Source organism: Ornithorhynchus anatinus, chromosome 17, assembly GCF_004115215.2.
Source record: "Ornithorhynchus anatinus isolate Pmale09 chromosome 17, mOrnAna1.pri.v4, whole genome shotgun sequence".
NCBI classification, from domain to species: Eukaryota; Metazoa; Chordata; class Mammalia; order Monotremata; family Ornithorhynchidae; genus Ornithorhynchus; species Ornithorhynchus anatinus.
The window spans coordinates 158,356-172,099 of record NC_041744.1 but is presented as its reverse complement, the minus strand read 5'-3'; the positions used below and the strand labels follow the sequence as shown (position 1 = coordinate 172,099).

At 60.7% G+C, this 13,744-nt stretch overlaps 1 protein-coding gene across 1 annotated transcript in view; it reads right to left on the bottom strand.

Moving 5' to 3' along the window:
- Nucleotides 1–2,732: 2,732 nt before the first annotated feature.
- ASL (argininosuccinate lyase) overlaps nucleotides 2,733–13,744 on the bottom strand; it is a 25,458-nt gene continuing 14,446 nt past the window's right edge. Inside the window, exons 3-18 of the mRNA XM_039914529.1 lie at nucleotides 12,207–12,281; nucleotides 11,300–11,494; nucleotides 10,537–10,620; nucleotides 10,251–10,307; nucleotides 9,111–9,208; nucleotides 8,149–8,226; nucleotides 7,689–7,766; nucleotides 7,458–7,510; nucleotides 7,075–7,137; nucleotides 6,434–6,548; nucleotides 5,822–5,906; nucleotides 5,386–5,445; nucleotides 4,795–4,878; nucleotides 3,927–4,007; nucleotides 3,405–3,511; nucleotides 2,733–3,014 (exon numbers count right to left, since the gene is read on the bottom strand). Coding sequence (XP_039770463.1) covers nucleotides 2,870–3,014; nucleotides 3,405–3,511; nucleotides 3,927–4,007; nucleotides 4,795–4,878; nucleotides 5,386–5,445; nucleotides 5,822–5,906; nucleotides 6,434–6,548; nucleotides 7,075–7,137; nucleotides 7,458–7,510; nucleotides 7,689–7,766; nucleotides 8,149–8,226; nucleotides 9,111–9,208; nucleotides 10,251–10,307; nucleotides 10,537–10,620; nucleotides 11,300–11,494; nucleotides 12,207–12,281 — 1,458 coding nt within the window. The 3' untranslated portion in view covers nucleotides 2,733–2,869. The remainder of the gene's footprint in view (nucleotides 3,015–3,404; nucleotides 3,512–3,926; nucleotides 4,008–4,794; nucleotides 4,879–5,385; nucleotides 5,446–5,821; nucleotides 5,907–6,433; nucleotides 6,549–7,074; nucleotides 7,138–7,457; nucleotides 7,511–7,688; nucleotides 7,767–8,148; nucleotides 8,227–9,110; nucleotides 9,209–10,250; nucleotides 10,308–10,536; nucleotides 10,621–11,299; nucleotides 11,495–12,206; nucleotides 12,282–13,744) is intronic.

Here is a 13,744-nt window from a genome sequence, read left to right as displayed (position 1 = left end):
TAAGCCACACTGCCGTGCATTCGTTAAGCGCGTAGTATGTGCCAGACGCTGTTCTAAGCGCTGGGGGTGGATACAAGGTAATCAGGTGCTCCCACGTGGGGCTCACAGTCTTCATTCCCATTTGACAGATGAGGGAACTGAGGCACAGAGAAGTGAACTGACTTGCCCAAAGTCACACAGCTGACAAGCGGCGGAGCCGGGGTGACCGGGATGACTCATGACCTCTGACTCCCAAGCCCGTGCTCTTTCCACCGAGTCACGCCGCTTCTCAGGCACTTGCTACATCACACAGTTCAAGCGCTCACTAACTACCCCTGATCGATCGAATGGTTAGTTGCCCTCTCTGATCCATCCTCTCCTCTCTGGCTGTGATAATAATAATACTCACCTCCTCCAAGAGGTCTTCCCAGACTAAGCCCCCCTTTTTCTCAGCCTCCCCCACCCCCATCGCCCCGACTCGCTCCCTTTGCTCTACCTCCGCGCCCACCACAGCACTCGTGTATATACCTGCATTTCTATAATTCTATTTGTTTATATTAATGCCTGTTTGCTTGCTCTGATGTGTATACATCTATAATTCTATTCATTTATATCAATGCTATTGATGCCTTTTTACTTGTTTTGATGTCTGTCTTCCCCCCCCTTCTAGACTTTGAGACCGCTGTGGGCAGGGATTGTCTCCCTTCATTGCTAAATTGTACTTTCCAAGCACTTACTATAGTGCTCTGCACACAGTAAGCGCTCAATAGATATGATTGAGTGAATGATTATGGTACTGGTTAAGCGCTGCGTGCCAGGCACTGTGCTTAGCGCTGGGCTATTATTATTATTACCATGTGCCGTCGACTCGTTTCCGATTCAGAGCGACTCTACGGATGTATTTTCTCCAGAACGTCCTGTTTTCTGCTGTAATCTTTCTAAGGGTTCTTCCGTTATCGTTGTTGTGGTATCCGTCCATCTAGCTGCTGGTCTGCCTCTTCCGCATTTTCCCTGGACTTTTCCTAGCTTCAGTGTCTTTTCCAGCTGGGGTAGATAAGGAGCAAATCGGGTTGGACACAGTCCCTGTCCCACGTGGGGATCACAGTCTCGTTCCCCATTCTACAGTTGAGGGAACTGAGGCCCAGGGAAGTGAAGTGACTTGCCCAAAGTCACACAGCAGACAAGTGGCAGAGTTGGGATCAGAACCCATGACCTACTGATTCCCAGTCCCGTGCTCTATCCACTACGCCATTCTGCTTCCCCATGCCGTAGTTGTAGTTTTTTGAATCCACAGTCTTACTGTCTCACTACCCTGTGTTTTTGGCGTTTTCCCCCATTAGTTCCTTGAGGGAAGGGCCTGTGCTTCTTTTGCTGGAGTAGGTTCCCAAGTGTCTAGCAGGGCACTCCCTGCATAATTATGGTATTTGTTAAGCCCTTACTATGTGCCCAAAGCACTCTTCTAAACACTAGGGTAGATGTAAGGTAATCAGGTTGTCCCACGTGGGGCTCACCGTTTTAATCTCCATTTTAAATATGAGATAACTGAGGCACAGAGAAGTGAAGTGTCCTGCCCAAGATTACACAGCAGGCAAGTGGCAGTGCCAGAATTAGAACCCATGTCCTCTGACTCCCAAGCCTGTACTCTTTCCACTAAGCCACACTGCTTCGACATAGCAGTACCCGTTCGCTGGTAGCTGAGTTCCTAGAAAGGGTGAAATTTTGTGCATGTTTTAAATATTTACATTTAGAAAAAGTCAAAGCTTTCCCCTTTCTGCTCACAAACACCGATCCCCCCCCCCCCCCCGGCCCACCCAACCCCTCAGGCCTCAGGGCGAGGGACAGTCTCCATTGTGTGTGTTGGGTTCCTGACTGTGTTGGGATCTGTCTCACAGAGCCCTGGGTTGGGGCAGGGGGGAAGGGCCTGGGGTCCTGGGAAGCCTGTTGAAGTAAATGGTCCCATGGGGGTTAGACCAGTCACTGCCCGCCCAGCACTGCTCCACCCACGCCCCACTCCTCCTTGGCTGCTCCCTGGGGTCAATAGGCAGGGTCCGGTCTGTGGCCTGGCCTTCCTCCTGTTATCCTCTTCCCTCACCTGTTGGACTTCTGGTGACTAAGAAGGACTGACACAGCCTGGGGACCTAGACATGGTTGACAGCAGCCGCCCCGCCTGGGCCTTTTCCCGACTCCCTAACTTGGGGACTGGGAGGTGGGAGAGAGGTTGAAGCCCAGCGTGGGCCTGGGGGGTTGGGCGAGAAGTTGAGGCTCAGCGTGGAAAGGAGCTTTGACCCTGTTCTTTGTCATGCTATTTGTAGGGGGCGGCGGGAACGGATGCCGAAATACTGGCCCAGCAGTATGGAGGAGGGGTCGGTACTCTGTTCCCTCTGGGCTGCTGAAGGCCTGGGGTTGTGGCCTGGGGCATGCCCAGCTCTGTCTCCTCTGGGCTCACGGCCAGCGGGGGAAGTGGGCAGATTGGGCTTCTGTCCCAACTAGGCGGCCGAGAGGAGGGCTCTACCCCAGAAGTGGCTGCACGGTCTGGCTCATACTGTCCGGCGATGCACTGGGGTTGATGCCTGGGTCAGGCCCAGTCAAAGTCCGGTCCGGGTCCGGTCGGAGTTGGGCCGCTCCAGCCCCGGACCCGGGGGTGAGCTGGGCCAGGCCTCCCGAAAGAGATGTTGGAGTCAGAATGTTTGGCCGCCCCGGGACCCCGGACTCTCCCCACTTCAACCTAGGCTGAGGCAAGACGAGGTCACGGCCACGAGTCACTCTCTGAACTTTATTTTCTGACTGCGCCGCCGGGCTGGGATTGGGGACACGGTGAGTAGGAGGGAGAGGAAAGGGGGTGGGGTGGGGGGCGGCGGGGCGGGAGGGGTGCCCCGGCCAGGTGAGGGTACTAGTCCCTGTGTCTTTGGAGCAGCGATCGGAGCTGCTGGATCTGCCAGTCCACGCTGCTGCGGGCGGTGCCCCCCAGGGCCGTGTACTGCTCCACGCTGTTGGCGTAGTTCCACACCTGGCTCACGTCGCTGGCAAACAGGGGGCTGCCGGAGCCGGGGGTGGGGGGAGTTGAGGGGTGCTCGGTGAAGGGAGACACCGTACTCCGAGAGCCCCCGGCCCTAATGTGTGCACGCCGGGGCGACCCCCGGCTTCCCCTCCCCAACCCCTTCTAGGCTTTAAGCTCTCTGTGGGCAGAGACTATGTCTCTCTATTAGAGTATACTCTACCCAATGTTCAATACAGTGCTTTGCATACAGTAAGCACTCAGCTAGGACTGAATGTTCCCCACAGGGAGACCCACATTATGGTGGGGGTGGGGGAGCCAAGAGGGATGGACCCGCAGTTCTCGCGCTCTGCCCCACCCTTCACCCCCACCCCCATCGGCCTGGTGTCTCCCAGGGTCCCGTGGTGAGGTCAGGGGGCAGCTGACCCACCTGATGGTCTGAAGGTCCTGCAGCGACAGGTGGTTGAGAGTGACACCTTTGGTCTCAGCCAGGTAGACGGCTTTTCCTGACGCCCCGTGGGCTTGGCGGAAAGGCATCTGCCAGGGCAGGAGGCGGGGGTCAGCTTCCCCCTGCTCTCTCCCTCCCTCTGCCCCCCTCCCCACTTTTCCCATGGTGCCCTCTGCGGGAAATCTCACTGCGGGGAGTGAGGTGGCAGTGGGAGAGGAAGTGAGGCCTGGGGGCTGGGTGATACTGGGGTGTTTTAGGTCATTAGCCTGAAAATGACCTGACAAGTCACCTGCCAATTTGTATGGATAAATGGAGAGTCAACTGCTTAGGCATGTTTAAAGGCTGGTCCAAGAGAAGCCTGGTTCGAGTGGGAGCGGCATAGGCATCGGGTGGGTGAGGGAGGGCGTTGGCAGGGTCCAGAGCTTAAGGTCTGTTTGCTTCCCTCTTCCCCCTCCCCACAGGCCACCCTCCCGCAGCACCCCCGTCCAGCCTGTAGCAACTCACCCCTTTGCGGACCAGGTAGTAGGCCAGATCTGTGGCCAGCATGTCCGGACTGAGGGCTCGCTCCATGCTGTCCTTATTGATCTGGGGGACGAGGGTGGGCAGAAGGGGCCGGAGGGTCTGTCACCCCTCACCCCCCACCCCAGCCCCCCACCAGGGCATACTCCTTGTGGCGCAGGTGCTGCCGATCACTGAATCCAGGCCTCTGCCTCTGACTCCAGGGAGGACGGCCTTTCCCTCAGCTCAGGCACTCTGGGCTGGGATGGCGGAGGGAGGGGGCCACTGGTTCTCCCTGCTGAGGAGAGGTCTCCCGCCCTTGGGAACAGTAAGAACCTGTTCCCACTGGGCTGATCCACCTTGCCAGGAATTTCTTTCTTGTCTCCTCAACTGCCAGCTCTTCGAGGGCAGGGGTCAGGTTGACCCTCCTAAACACCTAGTACAGTGCTCTGCACACAGCAAGCACTCAATAAATACTGCTGATTGGCTGAGTAACTGTACTGGGCTCTCCCAAGAACTTAGTATAATATTCTGCACCCGATAAATGCTCAATCAATACTGTTGAGGGATTGACTATGTCTGACCCTAAAACCCTACTGAAACTCAGCCTCCTTCTTCTGGCTCAGGGCTGCTTACCGGGCCGCCTGCCGGGCTCCCTGCCAGGCAGCTGGGACCCCCTCCCCTGGGAGGGACTTGAGCTTCACCAGCACCCCACATTCTCTCCTCCCCTGGCCTCAGGCCCCCTCTGCCCCTCTCACTTCCCACCTTCTCATTTCTACTCCTGCCCGGACCACAGATAACAGCAGACTCCCCCTTTCACCCGGGGGGTGGCGGGGGGAAGTGGCGGGGGATCAGAAGGGGCGGGAGGTCTTGCCTGCAAGGTAGAAATGACTCCTGTGGCCACCTGAAGGACGGAGCTCACGGTGTCAAAGACATCAAACACGGCCTCTTTGTCCTCCTGAGGAGAGGACAGGGGATTCTGGGGACCCTCCTCGCTAGCTAACTAGCTAGCGACAGTGAAGGGAAGAGGGGAAGAGGGCCCAGCTGGGCCTTGTCTCTGGGGATGACTGGGACCTGCAGCCCGGCTCCCTCCCTCCCTGGCTCCCTCCCTCCGTCCCTCCCGGTCCCCGCACGCAAGGCCCCGTGGTTCCCGGCTGGGCTGCGGAGGTCCCGGCTGCGGGGGTACGGTGCCAGTAGCGGTGGTAGCTTTGACTCTGTGTATTGTATGTTTCCAAGAGCTCAGGATGATGGAAAAGTGGCCGGGACCAGCCGGACCAGGAATGGAGCTGTGGAGCCGAACTCTACCATGAGGCCCGGGGAGGTGTGTGCCCTCCCGCTCGTGTGGGTTTCCCTCCGTAACCCCCAGACCCCAGTTGCGTCCCCCCCTTCCTAGATGCATCCTCCCCTTGGTTGTGTCCCCCCCACCCCCCGGCTTCTCAGGCACGTCCCTGCCCCAGCCCAGTACCTGTAGGTCCTTGTTGTAGGTGCTTGGCAATCCCTTGAGGGTGACCATGAGCCCAGCACACTGTGAAAGGTAGGGATTATGGGCTGAGCCGAGTCTCAGCCCTTCTGGAGGGGCCAGGGCTCGTTGTCAGCCATCACCTCCCCGGGACCAGCGAGTGTTCGGGGACACCTCCTCCCTCCTGGGGCCTCTCTCCGAGCTTCAGAGACATGAATCGTGCCGAGCCAAGCCCAAGCTCGATTGGAACGCTGACCCCCATGTCTCTCTGTCTCTCCTGATGGGGTCTCTATTCTCTCGCCCCCCCCCCCAACCCCAGAGGGAGGTCAGGGCCTCCAGAGGTGCCCACAGAGCCCCAGACTCGGCAGACCTTGTGGCCAGCTTTCCCATCTTTGGGGCAGTGTCTCTCCCTGTCTCTGTGATTCCCACCCCAGAGACTCACTCTGCCAAACACACGACCGGCCTTGCTGCGGATCAGCTCCAGGCTGTCTGGGTTCTTCTTCTGGGGCATCAGGCTGCTGCCCGTGCTGCAGGGAGACCCGGGAAGGTGGGCATCGCCCCTGTTGCCCCCCCCCCCCCCGGGGGAGCCCAGCATGCTGCCTCGGGCCATCTCCGCCACCCTCAGCCGCCACTGGAATCCTCGGGTGCCGGCGGCAGTGGCGGCCATGATCCAGCATGGGCCTGGGAGCTGGAGATGCCGGGCTGGATGGCGCAAGGCGCCGTGGCAACTGGCTCTGCCCGCCCTCCCCCCCGACCTGCCTGCTCTTCTCCCTGCTATTTTCCCTTCCATTCCATCCCTTCCTTCACTCTCCTCATGCAGGTTAGGGGCAGGGGGTTTTGCCGTTGTAGCGCTCCTAACCCAGGTCCTCCTCCTGGGCCAATGGGCCCCTGTCCACGGCCGTTTGCTCCACAAAGCCCAGCGGGCCGGAGAGCCTGGTGGTTTGGGCCTCCAGGGGGCGCTGAAAGCCCCCACCAGTCGGTGCTGAGCCCCAGGGTCGGGCCAAACACGGGGTCCCCCTCTCCCTCCCCCTCCACCTCGGGCCCCAGTGGGCACCTGTAGGCGTCGGACAGCTGCACAAAGCTGAACTCCTTGGTACCGTACAGGATCAGGTCCTCGGCCACTTTGCTCAGGTGGGTCATGCACAAGGAGGCCCAGAACAGGAACTCGGCTGCGAGGGGCAGTGGGGCACAGGTCAGGGGCCGGGGCCGGGGGTCAGGAGAGAGGGGCACCCCCACACCCGGGGCTGCCCCTCTCTGGCCGGCCCACTCGTCCTAAATTCATCCGGTTCTACGTCTGTCGGTCCGTCTGTCTGTTTTCCCCAGCTTCAGCCGGCCCCTCGGCCCCCAGCCTGCCTGGATCGCGTGGGCACGTGGAGCGGGGTTGAGAGCTGGAGACGGCGAGCAGGACCGTGGACACGGGGTGGGGAGGGGCGCGGGAGCTGGGAGCCGAAGATGGCGGGCAGGGCCATGTGGACACGGGGAGATGGGGGGAGAGATGGAGGTGGCGGGCAGAACCACGTACGCACGATGGAGGGGGTGCCGGGAGATGGTGGGCAGGACCATGTGGAAACAAGGAAATTGGTGGGGGGCAGCTGGAGACGGCGGGCAGGACTACCTAGGTATCGTCGGTGGGGAAGTCGGGCAACTCACTCAAATTAAACAAAGAGGTCCGAGAGGGGGCTCGGAGAGACTCACCCACAAAGTCACGCTCACTGGTGGCGTCCATGCTATTGAGGGTGATGGCCCCAAAGCTGAGCTCTGATGGAGAGGAGCACAGAGTCGGGGGAGGGGGAAGGTGCTGAGCCGACTCCGGGGCTCCTACAGGTGGCCAGCTGGTCGGGACCCCTTTATTCTGGACCCTGCCTGGGAGCCGGCTGGGCCTCGTGGCCCAGAGCAGTGGCCGGTCCCGGGTGCACGGCCACTTGAAGACCTGGGGAGAACTCTCGGCTGAGGCCGTGGAGGTCACTGAGGTGGCGGTGGGCTGAGGGGGAGGGGGCAGAGCCCATCTGAGGCTGTGAAGGTCAGCATCCTAGGGGTGGGCTCGTAGGGGAGGAGGTTTGGCTCCGGCCGCCCCTCACCTTTGCGCAGCAGCTCCCGATCCACGCCCAGTGGGTTTCCGGCAATCGCTCCGCTGTGCAGTTCGGCGGGGGGATGCAGAACCCCATTACTCAAGCCCCTCCCTTTCTGGCCACCCTCACCCGACCGAGGAGAGGAGGTTGTCCAGGGTCCAGCCTGCCCTCCGCTCAGGGCTCCCCCGGACTCCTCCGCTCCCTCGGGTCCTCCCGCTCCCACCCCACGCCCCTCCTCACCTGCCCAGAGGCAGCACGTTGACTCGCTTCCGCAGCTCCAGCAGCCGCTCCGAATCTCGAGCGAGGGCCACCGCGTGGCTGGACGGGGCGGTCGGGGCCGGGGCGGGAAAGGAAGTCCGAGTTAGGCCGGATCGTGGAGGGGAAAAGGGGAAGATAGCGGCAGGGCCCAGAGGGGCTGGGGCGGATCCGTGGACGGGTGTCCGGATGGGATCACGGGGAGAGAGCGAGGGATGGAGGGGAGAGTTGGGAGTGGTGGACGATCCATCCCTCACCCCGAGGGCGGGTGACCTGGAATCTCCGTTGGGACCACAGTCTCGGGAGGACTGGACATGAGAGGTGTTGCTCGGGGGCTACCTGCACCCAGATCAGACCCGACTAGACGGCACCGTGGGGGGGCACCCAGGCCCGAGCTGAGCCCGGGGCTGGGGGGAATAGCGGCAGGTAGACGAGCACCCCTCACCTCAGGATCCAATGGCTCCAGCGGATAGGCTGGGCTCTCTGCAGGTGTGTGTAGCCGGGGAAGAGGACATCTTGTTCACTGTGCAGGGAGAAAAAAAGACAGAGCTGAAGGAGAAGTTGGAGCTTGGGGGCCAGGGGTAGCACGGAAAGAAAGGAGGGCCTCACCTCTCCTGCTCCTCCTAGTCCAGTCAGAAAGAAATAGAATTAAAACAATAATTATGGTGTTTGTTAAGCACTTACTATGTGACAGGCAGCAAACTAAGCTCTGAGGTGGTTACAAGTAAATCAGGTTGGACACAGTTCCTGTCCCACATAGGGCTCACTGTTTCAATCTCCAGTTTACAGATGAGATTACTTAGGCCCAGAGAAGTGAAGTGACTTGCCCAAAGTCACTAAGGAGACAAGCGGCAGAGCCAGGATTAGAACTGGGCTGTGAAAAAACCAGACGGTGTGGAAGTCCCTAGGAGAATTCAAATAGGATTCCCTGTGACCCGTCAGCTCTGGACCCAGCAGTGGGGGTTGCTGCCTGCCGCCTGGCCCAGACTCAGGGTGCCAATGCAGAGGGCGGAAGGGGAGGAGGCCGGGCAGGGCCTCTCCGGGTCTCAGACCTACTGTGTGGCTATCGGGTGCCCACCGGGGCTCAGTGGCAGGGCCGGTGTGCCAGGCCTCTGTCATCCGTGGTGCAGCCCGGCCAGCCCAGGGGTTGGCTCCGGGGTGGGATCGGGGGGGGGGGGGGTAGTGGCAGGGACCCTGGTGTTGGCACCTGCCCCTCTTGGCCCAGCACTGACGCCGGCTTAATCATTAACAGGCATCAACCCTGACTCGTCTTCTCCGGAGACCTTTGCCCCTTCAGCTCCCGCCGATAATTCTACCCCCTCCCCCCGACCCCAGCCCCCCAATGGCTCCCAACCCTGCTGCCCCCGCCACCGCCCCCTTCCCCGACCCCAGCGGGACAACACTCACGCTGCCGCCCGCTCCACCATGGTGCGAATGAGCTCCAGCAGGTGAGTTGAGAGCGTGGTGCAGGCCTGGCGCATCCAGAGCCTCAGGTCGGTGACCACCTGCAGGGCCGGCCCAAGTCGCACCAGGGCAAGAGTAGAGCAGGCTCAGGGGCCCCTGCCCAACCTCTGATACAGCCCTACAGCAAACCCAGCCTATATCGGGGTGCACCTGCAGCCAGGTGCACCAACAGGCATTATATCCCCATGCTACTCACACACACACACACACACACATACACTCGCTCACTCACACCACTCCCCTCCTGACCCCACCCAAAGCTTGTCCACAGGGAGCTGGTGCCACCCCGATGGGGGCAGCCGCCGCCCCCCCCCACCTCCCCATTTCTGTGCTGCAGCCAAGGCAGACCAGGCTGGGCCCCTGGGATCTCTTCCTGCCGGCCTGGGCCTGGGCCATCACAGTCTTGTCTGGGACTTAGAACTGCTCCCCAGGCCTTTCCCATCTTGATCTCATGACGGAGGCCCTGGTGCTCCTAGACTGGAAGCTCCTTGAGGGCAGGGAATGTGTCTACCAACTCCGTTGTAGTGTACTTTCCCAAGTGCTCTGTTTAGTGCTCTGCACACAGTAAGCACTCAGTCAATACCACTGATTGATTGCCCCTGTACTGGTTGGAGACTAGTCAGTTGCAATCAGGGACCTGGGCCAGAGGGGCCAACCCTGTTACTTTCACGTTCAGTCTGGAGAGGTGGGAATACGGTGGTTGGCATGGGGGCTGGTCGAGGGTCTCTACCTGGAGGTCCTGGGTGTGCCCAGGGTACACTGGGTGGGTGGTGGGGGTGAGGGGTGGAGGAAGCTGAAATGGCACTTGGCCCAGGGGCCCCTACTTGCTGATCCTGGCCACAATCAGGGGGCAATGGGGGATGGAGGATGATTGGGCCAGAGGGGTGAGAGTAGCTGGATGAGGACGCTGGGGGAAGATGACACGGCGCCTAGCCTGAGAGGTCCCTCCCAGGGAGTTCTGCTGGATCCAGGGTTGTGGCCGTGGGTGGAGGATGGCTGGGCTAGAGGGGCAATGGGAGCTGGGCTGGGGATGGTCGGGATGGGGCCCGTCCCGGTGGGGCAGAGGTAGGGGGAGGTCCCTACCTGGTCGTTCCTGCTGCGCCCAGTGTGCAGCTTCCCAGCGGCCTCGCCGATGAGCTCCTGCAGAGGAGGGGCTCTGAGTCAGGTCTCCAGGGCCCCGGCTCTGCCCAACCCTGGCCGGAAATGGGAGCGGCACTGCTCCAGCCCGATCGCCTTCCCTCTTTTGTGCTCCCCGGTGGCTGAACTGGCCCCGCACTCCCCCGACCCAGTCAGCGGGGCTGTGGGGCTGGGGGAGGAGAGCCTCGGACTGCCTGGGAGGCCCGGCGGGGGCAGGGGGGGCAATTCTCACCTTGAGCCGCCGCTCGTTGGCCGTGTGGATGTCCTCGTCATTGGGGCTCACCATGAATGTGCCCGCGGACCACTCCTCCGCCACCTGGATCGGCAGGGACCCATTGGGGGTTGGGAGACGGAGGGGACTGGTGTTCCGTGAAAACTTCAGACCATCTTCCTGGTGCTCCCGACCCCTGGAGGGGCCCAGCTAACAGTACTGCCCAGGAGGGTGCCCACTGGCCTAGGGGGAAGCCTGGCATTTCCACTCTAGACTCCAGTCCACCTCTCTGTCCACCTCTCTGTCACGACTCCACTCCCTGTGGCCTCCCCAAGGACTGAGGAAACTTTGACCTGTCCAGACACACCCTCTCCTAGTCCCCCAAGCACTGGCGTCCTCTGAGCTCGTCCTGGTGAGGGGCTGGGGAAGCATCAGCCACCTTGCCGGTAGAGTAGCCGGAGCGTGGATTCACGGTCGCCCGTGTTTCCTCCCTCCCCAGTTTGCAGGTGGCTACACTGGCTTTCTCCAGGCTCCCCTGACCCGGGCTCCTTCCTCTCCCACAGAAAGGTCCAGTGGCTCTCTCTTCTGGGGCCTTGGCTTCCATCATCTGCCCTTCCGGGTTATAGGTGTCAGCTCTTCTGCCATTCGAGTGGATAACTGAATGCCGACTGGGACCCCAATCAGGCCACTGGCACCTGCCCCTCCACCCTCACTACGTACCTACCTGCTCCAGGCTGCTGAGGATCTTCTACCTACCTACCTACCAACCTACCTCCCTACTTACCTTGTCCAGGCCACTGAGGATTTTCTCCAGCTCAGCTTTGGTGAGGAGTCCTGCCTTCTCCAGGCCTTTGCTGTAAGCCTTGCTGCCCTGGATGTCTGCCTCCCACATGCGCCGATCGTAGTGGATGGAAGAGTTGAACCTCTCCATGATGGGGTCGACCGAACCCACAAACCGGCCACCCCATAGCTTGTTCCCCTGCGAGAGAAAGGGCAGAGATCGGGGGCGGTCCGAGGCCAGGGTCCGGGAGGGGCAGTTCGTGGGCGGAGGCCCGGTTGCCCCGCGGGGGGCTGGGTGACTTTCCCCGTCCCTGAGACTAACTAGAGATGGAAGGTGAATGGGGAATGGGGACCAGCTTAAGCAGTGTGCCCGAGGCTTGGGGTCCTGAGTTCTAATCCTGCCTCAGGGGACAACCCTTTGCGACCCCAGAGATTATTGAATTGAGCAGCCTCCATTCCACCTTTGGATGTCCAAAACCCATCAGGGTGGTGGAGAGGGGGCCCTGGGGGGAGGGTAGGTAAGGCCCAAGCAGTTTTGAGGAGCCTATCCATCCATCCTGTCCCATGCTGCCTGGGCCCCAGAGTCCCACCCCAGCCAGCCCCAAGGTAAGAGAAAAGGGGGAAGCAGGTTCCGTTCATTTGGGTTAGAACCGCCGCCCGATTTCCTCAGATTCTGGGTGGGTGCTTGTTTCCCTATGGGCTCAGCATTCCGGCTGTACCGTGTGTCAGGACTGGGGTTCGGGCTGGCATTGCCGAATTGCTTCAGAAGGCACAGCACTTGGGACCCCGTGACTTCTCTCCTGAGTTCCCAAACTCCCTCCCTCAGGGAGCCCAGAGAGAGAGAGAGAGAGACAGAGAGAGAGAGACAAACCCCAGAGACATGGAGTCTGTGACCCTGGGCGTTTTCTTACCTCAGGGGTCACCTTCTTCCCTGCCCCTCCCCTCCGTGGGTCTGCTTGCTGCTCCCTGGACACTGGACCACTGACCTCTGGTCAGCTCTGCCGGGGGGTGGCTTGGTCCAACAGACCAATCAGGACCCAGGGATCCCCCCCACCTCCCACCCCCTCCCCCACTGTTGACAGGTCTCTCCTCCTCCCCCTCCTCCCCTCATCATTAGGCAGAAGTGGGCAGGGCTCAGGGTTCCAGCTGTTGCTCAGGCCAAACTAACCCAGCGCTGCACCGTGGGGTCAGCGGGGTGAGAAGCTACTGAGTGAGGGCAGGTGCCTGACCCCAAAAATCTCCCTAGGACCCGTTAGAGTGAGCCCCAATCCCCTTCTCCCAGGTTGGCTCATCGTGACCGTGGTCATCGCAGGTGACCATCTGGTCCGAATGGTGATTGAGACCCCCCCCCCCCCCCCCCCCCCCCCCCCCCCCCCCCGCCACCATAGCCACACACACCTGCCGGTACTGATCCACCCATGCAGCCAATCCTCAATGCAGGTAAAATAGAATTATCTTTGCCCCGGGAGGACAGGGACAGCTCCGGCCCCTCACCCCCCAACCAAACCTGGGCCGAGGGATATGGGGGGCCAAATGTTGCCCCTTTCCCCTCTGTCCACATCCCGGCTGGGCCCTCCTTTCCGGCTGGCAGTGAGACCAGCTACTTGGCAAGGGCAGGAGATGGGATCCTGGGTGGTAGGGGTGATGGTGTTGGGGGTGACATCCTTTCTCTGCTACTCAAAGGCCCTCCTCTCACTGGCCATGAGGGGGCTTCCCCCCGAGACCTGCTTGACCCACCCCAGCCCGCAGGGACGGGAAGGCTGGGGTTCACTGGCTATTTTTGAGCCTCTGCAGATGATGCCCTAGAGATGCCCCCTTCCCCCTTGGTGCAGGGGGAAACCTCGGAGCCCCTCGGAGGCACTACGGCACCGGGGAGGCACAGGGAAACGCGACCCTGCCTTGATTTAGGAGGTGGGACGGTGAGGCCGTACTGCCCCGCTGCCCCACTGTGGCCTGTCCTGAAGCCGGAACAGGTTAGCGACACAAGGGGATCTTGCCGTCCTGAACCCAGAACCCAGAACCCGGTCCTGAGTTGACAATGGCTGTCTGTGCAAACATGCCCCACCGCCCCCATCCCCGCCCCAGAAGTGTGTCTTTGCTGTGGGAGGGAGCTGAAACCACCAAAACAAGTCAAGATGGGAAGCCAACCCTGACAGGCTGTGGACTGGGTCAGGTTGGGTCACACAGAGGTAATAATAATTGTGGTATTTGTTAATCATTTTCTAGGTGCCGGGTACTGTTCTAAGCACTAGGGTAGATACAAGGTAGTTGGGTTGGACACAACCCCTCTCCCATATACGGCTCACAGTCTTAATCCCCATTTTCCAGATGAGGGAACTGAAGCACAGAGAAGTGAAGTGACTTGCCCAAGGTCACACAGAAACTGGCAGAGCCGGGATTAGAACCCAGGTCCTTCTGACTTGCAGGCCTGTGCTCAGTCCACTAAGCC